At 34.5% G+C, this 9,286-nt stretch overlaps 1 protein-coding gene across 1 annotated transcript; it reads left to right on the top strand.

Moving 5' to 3' along the window:
* Nucleotides 1-7,781: 7,781 nt before the first annotated feature.
* Nucleotides 7,782-8,264, top strand: LOC132232450 (small nuclear ribonucleoprotein E-like). Its single transcript, XM_059691870.1, has one exon. The coding sequence runs from the start codon at nucleotides 7,829-7,831 to the stop codon at nucleotides 8,114-8,116; it is 288 nt and encodes a 95-aa protein (XP_059547853.1). The 5' UTR covers nucleotides 7,782-7,828; the 3' UTR covers nucleotides 8,117-8,264.
* Nucleotides 8,265-9,286: the final 1,022 nt, after the last annotated feature.

Genomic DNA, 9,286 nt, shown 5'->3' with positions numbered 1-9,286 from the left:
TTGATCAGCTGCCTCCTGCACACTCCCCACTGGGGATGTGCCCGCAACCAAGGTACATGCCCTTGACCGGAATCGAACCTGGGACCCTTCAATCCGCAGTCTGATGCTCTATCCACCGAGCTAAACTGGTTAGGGCAAAATCTATAGTTTTTAAAATATTATGTTATAAATGCAAACTAGGCAACTTATTTATGTACCTGTGCTTCAAATCATAGAGAGGGAATCAAACTGAAAACACTGCCATGGGCCTTTCCAGCCATTCAGAATATGGCTGAAAAGTGACAATCTATATGTGCTCTGGACACTGCATGCCACATTGATCCTGAGATGGTTCATAAATTGGAGTTCAATGCTTCCCATCCTTGGGTTATTGAAAAACAAAAACAAAGGCAGAGATTAGATTAAAATTTAAGTGAATCATATCAACACAGTAGTCATTGACCTAGATAACTAATTGTCTGTATTATATGTGATTAACCCTAGATAACAACAAAAAGGCTAATGATTATGACAAAGGACACACTGCAATAGCCTGTTTGTTGTCTTTCATCCACCCTATAAACTGATTAACTCACTCTGACCTGGGTACTTTCAGAGGTAAGGAAATGCTATTCTGAAACTGCCCTCACCAGGCTGTGCTATGTGCTTTTCTGCTTTTGCAATATGCTGGCTTTTCTTTGATGCTAGGAGCTTCAGAGCATTTTATGCATCCAGGCAGATAAGGTACAAAAGCTTTTAATCACACTAATTCCTCTAACTGTTCCTAATCTATATCTAAATCTCTCATCTGTTCCTATTCTGTCACAGCTGCTGCTGGATGGGAAAATAAAAAGGCTCTTGAATTCTACTTTAACTGAACTGAACTCAGACTTTAACTCTCAGAAGCATTGCCTTTTCCTTTCCATGGCAATGCTGCTCTGACCACAGGGTTTATGGTTCCCTTGGAAATGTATATTATATATCTTAAATCTGTACAGAAATACGTTTGGACTTCACGATGTATCACATTGATACAGTTTCCCCTAGCCTAGTCTAACAAATAGCTATCATTTAATATTTCTAAAAAAGTTAATGGGAAATATCAATAAATTTATTTCTTGAGTTTCAAGGGGCAAAAAAAGATCAATTGGCTAAAAATTATAAGTATATAATTTAATTGTACTTAACATTTTTTAATTATGAGATTTTTTAAAAAAATAATTTCATTAGTTTTGTTATCCAGAGAAGAGTCTCCAGGCCTTGGTGCTGACAATAAGCAACACGTTAATGGCCACTGGGGAAATTCACATATTGACTAGTGAGTTGTGGTAAGTTCCACTATTAATTTTAATTCCTTTGATTTCTGGTTGACATCTAGATAGGCTTTACAAAAATACAACCACATACATACTAGTGGATACACATAGATATAATCTGATTCATGAACTATTCTATTTTTGCTACTAACAGCTTAATATATATTTTATTAAAAATCTTTGAAATTAAACTGTAAGAAAAATTAGCTTGAAAAATTTAGATATATGATTTTATTTTTAAAAAGGTATCCTTATCAACTTCAGAGTGTTCCACTTTCAACAGAAAAGAGAGTCTGAAATTGGTATGGTAGAGTAGAGGGAAGTATGTAATGATCATTCCATCATTCCAAACATGATTGAAGAAAAAAATATGACTCTATTCAATTGAGAAAAAACAATAGGGGTTGTAAATAGTATTTGATTAAAAACAGGCTTGAATTATATGCTCTTACCTTATACTCCTTAACATATTTTTCTGTCAGTTTTAATTCTTTAAACAAACATAGTTGACACTAAAGATTAATATTAATTGGGGACTTACAAGGTTTAAGGGACTTAAAATGCAAAGCAAATCACGAGTTCAACTTTTAAGAGACAATTAAAACATAATTAACAAGTAATTAATATGATGAGCTTCCAAAAACATGAAATTAATTTCACTATCAAATTATAGTGGCAATGACAAGCATTCTTCTTGGTGAATAGCAAATACAATTGTGTAGTCAGTAACAGTCCCTGCTACTGTGCCAATAAGAATAAATTATTTGAGGTACATGATTTTTTTCAATTGGAAACTGTTAAGTTATTAAGCAAAATTATTTCCTATTTAAGATATATCTGATCTACAATGATTAACATCAGAACTCAAAATTTTATGGATTTCTGCACAAAGTAAAAAAAAAAAAAACAACACGTTAAACACCATGGCATGATGGTGAGATACCATTATAAGAAGCATTTGTCTGAAACTAGGTGATTAATTCTTGTGCATGTTGTAGTTGAACGTTAGTCATATTATACAATTGTAGTTGAATGAGTATTGTTCTATTGCTTGCTGAATGGTGAATTGAATGTGATATAACTGTTTTGTATATGCATGACTAGACTTCAACATATGAATAATGGATGATAAATGCATTAAAATAGGAACATGTGAAAGACTATAACATTGAATAATTTAGAGAGCCTAGAAAAATCAGATAGCATAGTGTAAAATGGCCATTTAAATGGCCTGATAATGTCTCAGAGATGATTTACCTATAAAAGAAACCATTTACTCTTTAGATAATTAGCCAAACCAGAAAGGCAGCTCCTGATTGGCTAGGTCCACAGTGTCAGCAAACTGCGGCTTGCGAGCCACATGCGGCTCTTTGGCCCCTTGAGTGTGGCTCTTCCACAAAATACCGACTTCTGCGCATGGGACACAAAGTTTCAATCTCACTGTACATGAGTGCCCACACGTGGTATTTTGTGGAAGAGCCACACTCAAGGGGCCAAAGAGCCGCATGTGGCTCGCGAGCCGCAGTTTGCCGACCACTGGCTAGGACATTTATTCCTCAAGATGACCTCCTGGGGGCTACTTCTGTTTCTTAAGTTGATCCATCTTGCTCATAAAGTTTGGAATTTATGCTTTGTATTAAAAAAATAACACAGTATATACTAAATTTCTTATGGATTTTAGGCAGCAAAAAAAAAAAAAAATTGGTGACAAGACGAGTAAAGGTTTTAGTGTTTTAGTGCAGAGAAAAAAATGCTTATCATTTCTTACTTCTGGCTTTCACACTAAACAACAAAAAAAAAACCCTCAAAGTAAATTTACAGAGAATTATTGTTTAATTTCATCATTTTATTTTCCCTGATGTGTTTTTGCTCACCTTGTAAAGTTTATGTGTATTATTTCCAGTTTCATGAGTTTTAGCATTACATTCATTTTTCTTATTTTTTAATTTCATGCTAAGTTTTCTTTTTGTTTTTTTCCTCCTGAGCCCTCTTTCAGTTTTTCATAATCAGAGTGAAGAGAATTACCAGCTACAATATAATCTTTGTGAGGCATAATTTTATTTTCTAAAGTAAGCCTCTTTGAAATGACTTTTTGTTGAACTTGGAGAATTGGGGGTGTGTATATATATATATGTGTGTATATATATATATACACACACACACATATATATATACATACATTTTGTTGTCAATTATAAAAATAGCAAAAATATAAACAAAACACTTCTCTAAGAATATTTACTGATTTAACAGGATAATAGTGGAGATGGAAAAAAGTAAATTTGAACATAAAAGAAATATATCTTATCAGTGGAATATTTATTGAACTTGCTTAGTATAAGTTAATCATTAGTCCAATAAGATGTTCAGGAAATTTATGGTGATGCTTCATATTTATTTGAACCTCCGTATCTGGGAAGCACTAGAAGCCAATTGAATACTGACCTCATCCAGTTTAGTTTACCATTGATTGAAAAATACTATTTTCATATGTTTAGAATAACATATAACATTATTTTATAATTAGTCAAGTACTCATTTATCTAAAATTATGTCAGATACCTCCATGCTAATCCGTGTGACTAAGAGAGGTCATCATTCAAAATGGAAAATCTTCACTCTTTTCTTTCCTCAAGGCAGTGACAGAGAGGACACATTGAATGCAAGCTTGAAGCTATCCCACTCTTAACTGCTGTCAATTATTATTCCAGTGAGTTGGAATGCCACCAGTTCACCTCAGTCTGCTCACAGTTTTTCACACCAGGGCTTTCCTGAGAAGTGGCCCACAGCTGCCAGGATGGCCCCAGTGCCACAGAGCACTGTCAAATTTAGCTAGCAGTCAGCGGTTCTCAACCTGTGGGTCGCGACCCCTTTGGCGGTCGAATGACCCTTTCACAGGGCTCGCCTAAGACCATCCTGCATATCAGATATTTACATTACGAGTCATCACAGTAGCAACATTACAGTTATGAAGTAGCAACGAAAATAATTTTATGGTTGGGTCACACCATGAGGAACTGTATTTAAAGGGCCAGAAGGTTGAGAACCACTGACTGCTCATCACATTAAAAGAGCAGATAATTGCTAGATTGGGGCTGCCATATTAAACAATATTAAAGCTCAATATAATTTATCACCCACATTTTTATCTCTTGAAATATGCATTTTCAAGCAACCTTTACCTGTGTGCAAATTCTAAAATGTATCACTTAAATTAAATGGTTAACCAAATAACTTTTTAAGACCCTCAGGGCTTGTTACCAAGATCTGTTCACAGTCTACACCCTTTCCCTAGGTTATAGTATCATGGTAATATCTATAGTATATTAGATGTTCTATAAATTGCCATTTTTGCATATTCAGGAAAAACATGTCTTCATTAAGTCCAAACTTTTATATCATACTGCTTATTTATTATTGCCTATTTGACAACTTTAAGTTATATACACATAATATGTGAAACAATAAAACTTTTGAAGCTTGCCTTGCTTATCCCTTCTCTACCTGTTATGTTTCTACTCTCTCCAGTCTGAATATTTATATTATTTATATCTATATATCTATATCTATATCTATATCTATATCTATATCTATATCTATATCTATATCTATATCTATCTATATCTATATCTATATTCTTCTCATTCTACTCCCCCTCTGACTATTCTCAAATGTTTCACTATAACATGCATGTCAGTGAAATATTTACATCTTAGATAGCATCTGTGATGATCTCCCCTTGTGAAGGCCACTCTACATATACAGATCTTCTGAACAATCCTAGAAAATTGCACAATGTTTATATTCGGCCTTTCCAACTGTGAAACAACTGTTTTAGGAGAATAAATGGTTCATCACTGTGTGTATTCTTTATAGTACATGTATAGTCACTGAATGTTGTGCTTTCAAAACAAAAGTTATAATCAAGAATATCTTTTTGGCCATGGCTGGTGTGGCTCAGTTGGTTGAATGTCCTCTTGTGCACTGAGAGGTGGCAGGTTCAATTCCTGGTCAGGTTGTGTGTTTGTGCCCCAGTCAGGGTGCATAAGGGAGGCAGGCAATTGATAGATAATTCATTCTCTCTCTCTCTCTCTCTCTCTCTCTCTCTCTCTCTCTCTCTCTCTCTCTTTACTCTTTAAAATCAATAAAAAGCATATCCTCTGCATAAAGATTTTTTAAAAAGGAATGTTTTTAAATAATTATATCATTTAAAATAATAAATAAAAGACTCTATAACAAAAAATGAGCAGCATGATTGGAAAAATGGAAATAATTCTTGCTCCTGTGAAAGACTCTTACAAATTATACACTATGGAAGTCGTTAAAACATATAGGGAAGCTCAAGGGAAATACAGTTATAATTTTATTTATAGGCTGAATCTCTGTGCATGCATTAACAACTCTAATGCATTGGCTTAATGTAGAGTTCTAAAAAAGATAAGAGGTTCCATCACGCTCCTTATCATTTGTCACTGGTATGTGGCCTTTACATTGTGCAAAAGGGCTCACACACTGAGTGCGTAATCCTATGTAACTCAAAGCATGTTCAGAACACAGAGAATATCCTCTCTGTAAAAGTGCATAGTTGTTCTACAAGTTCAAATGTAAGCATACAGATTTTGCAGTCAAAAACAGAGAACATAAGGGAGAGAGATCAACCAAAGGACTTGAATGCATGCATATAGGCATAAGTAATGGATGCAGACAACAGGGAGTGAGGGTGAGGGCATGATTGGGGTGGGGAGGTGGGGGGAGGGGCACAATGGGAGGATAGGACACATTTGTAATACCTTAATCAATAAAGGAAAAAAATAAAAAACCCAAGGGATATGGATGGAGAATAAATCAAATTCCTAACTGTAATTCATTTGTTAGATAGTATCTCCAAGAGGCATAATTCTGAAAAATCAATTTTCTGAAGGAAAAATGATTAATCTCAGAACGAATTTTACACATACCAAGAAAGTCACAAGGAGTGTAGGCAGGAGTCATCCTTGGTTGTCAAGGCAACTGTAATTTTCGTTTCTCTACGGAACAAGCTACTCCATTTTCCTGGTTGTTCTATGGATGTTAACTAGACTGCCATGTCCTTCTGCAGAGAGTCTGAGGATGCTGCTCTCCTAAGGGCTAATCAATATATGAGATTCCCCACCATGATAAGTCAGACAAATACATCAAGGTCTAATTTTCTTTTCATCTATTCAGTAAATCAACTGTGAAATTCAGAACTGACCCATGTGCTTGGGGGCTGAAAGTAATCAGAGCTGACCTAATCAAGATTAAGAAATCATCTACATTTAAGAGAAAAGAAAGATACCACACCATGAAGAAGTTAATGATACTTTAATGAACATGCTTAAATTTTGCATTCATTTGTTATAGGTGAATATAGATTGTGGAGGTGGAGGGAGGAGGGTGGCACTTGCTGTATAGGCTAATTATTTGCAGATCTTGAGCAAGATAGAATTAGGACATAAAGGCGATGGTAATATGAATTTACCAGAATCTATCAATGCTTATACCTCTAATACTTTCTCTAACATGTTTTTATTTTTGCTGAGAACAATTTCTAACACTCTTTCTTTTGATATCTTTAAAAATAATACAGATTATTCTGAGTTTCACTATATTCTAAACACTCACCATTTGTATTTATTTTATGTGCACTTGAGCAGTCAGAGAAGCTTAAAGTAAAGAGGTTGTATGACCTGCAAAAAATTACTAAGAAAAAAGAGCATGGAAAACATGATACTAGACTAGAGTGTTCAGTATTTGACATTTCCCTTCAAAGGGAGATTAACAGTATTCATGTTGCAGAGTGAATATAAGAATAAATAAGATAGTAAAAATAGTGCAACACTTTACATAGTAAAGCATAGCCTGTTTTTCCTTTGTTTATTTTCTTGATATATTTTAGTAATTTAAATGAAGTGACTGGAGATTATGATGTTCAATGAAAAAAAAATTATGGGAATTGAATATAGATTAACACTTTTTAAAAGGTATAGACTTTGGCTAATTGGAGCATCTGCTGTGTATGGTGATCAATGTGAGATAAAGTAGGGATAAGCCTAAATTAATTTATTAGAATGACAAAAAACACAGCTGATTTTAAAGGAGAATGGATTAACTCATCACTAATTTTGTGGAGTAGCAACCATACATAGGGAGATGTAAAAATTTACAGTCTTTCCCAATGAGGTTTTAACTTCCAGGTAAAAATGAATCTGCCTTGCTGGTTTACAGTGATTTGGAGTGTTATATCTATGATTTCAAAATTTTGAAATAATGAATTTGTATCTCCATACATAAGGTGCAAGAAAAACACAAGACCATTGTGTAGAAGGTATCAAAAAAAGTGAAAAGAACTCAAGGGCACTTAAGTAAATGGAATTTTCCTTGTGAAGAACCCAAGAATGTGGAACATTTCTCTATGCCAAGCCTTCAGATTACCTGAAGGAATTAAAAATAACGTAGACTGAAGTGGTTCTGAAGGAGCGTGCGGCTTGGTGTTCTCTTTGTTAGCTTCCGCCATGGTGTGCCGGGGCCAGGGCCAAAAGGTGCAGAAGGTGATGGTGCAGCCCATCAACCTCATCTTCAGACACTTACAAAATAGATCTCGGATTCAGGTGTGGCTTTATGAGCAAGTGAATATGCAGATAGAAGGCTGTATCATTCGTTTTGATGAGTATATGAATCTCGTATTAGATGATGCAGAAGAGATTCATTCTAAAACAAAGTCAAGAAAACAGCTAGGTCGGATCATGCTGAAAGGAGGTAATATTACTCTGCTCCAGTGTCTCCACCTAGAAATGTCTTAATGAAGTGAGGAATTACTGAGAAGAAATACAGTTTGTGTTTTTTGGTGTCCTTTGTTGGGAGAATATTTCTTACCCATTTATTCATATTGGCTTACAATACCCTTAAGTTACTACCAGATGACAATAAATGATGTGGAATTGTTTTTGTTAAAAAAAAAATAACAATAACAAAAAAATAAAATAAAATAACATAGACTGCCCAGCTGGTGTGCTCAGTGGTTGAGTGTTGACCATGCACCACGAGGTCACAGGTTTGATTCACAGTCAGGGCACATGCCCAGGTGTCAGGCTGGATCCCCAGTAGGAGGCTTGCAGGGGGAAGCCAATCAATGATTCTCTTTCATTGATGTTTCTATGTCTCCCTTTCACTTCCTCTCTCTCTAAAATTAATACAAACATATTTAAAACTAAGCAAATAAATAATAACATATGTGTTGAAGTATTAAGTAATACATAATCCATCAATTGTGAATAAGAGCAAGTAGCATTACTGAGGCTAAGTCATATGTGGGAGATATCTTCCCAGGGGTAGGCTAAGGACAGGGAAAAAAGTGTTCCTAATAATAGAAATAGGCAATTGACCCTTAAGGAACAATTTCATGTTCACCAGAATGTCCTTTGGGTGAGAGAACGGTGCTGTCAGGAGTCATTCTATGATGACACAGCATTTTTTTTGATTATTAATCATCCCTGTTTATATTCAAGTGAGGATTTCATGAAAGGATTTAAATTCACAAATGTGCTTCTAAATTTGAATATTTCAAAAAGTGTATTTTGCATTCATATTTCTATGTCCTTTCTTATGGATATCACAATAAAATTCAGATGTCACTAGAGATGGAGTAAAAACAAGGATCAGATAAAAGAACATTGAAAAAGAAAAGAGAATAGAACATATTGAAGGAGAATGATTGAAGCTGGAGATAACACAGATTTTCATCTCAGAATTTTCTAAAAACTTTTTTGTTTAGAAATAATGATTCATTTCAGAAGAAGAGCGAAGATAGTACAGAGGGATCCCTTCTAACCTTCTCTCAGATCTCATTAATTTAAAACCTTACAATGTGTCCTGGCATATTCTATGGATATATACTGTTTGTTTCCTTCAACTTCCTGACTTTATAGACTTATATAATTTTTCTATTATCCAAACTTAGCAATTAACTTTGG

Source organism: Myotis daubentonii, chromosome 4 (assembly GCF_963259705.1).
Source record: "Myotis daubentonii chromosome 4, mMyoDau2.1, whole genome shotgun sequence".
NCBI classification, from domain to species: domain Eukaryota; kingdom Metazoa; phylum Chordata; class Mammalia; order Chiroptera; family Vespertilionidae; genus Myotis; species Myotis daubentonii.
The sequence above is the reverse complement of the archived record's forward strand: the minus strand, read 5'-3'. Positions and strand labels throughout refer to the sequence as shown.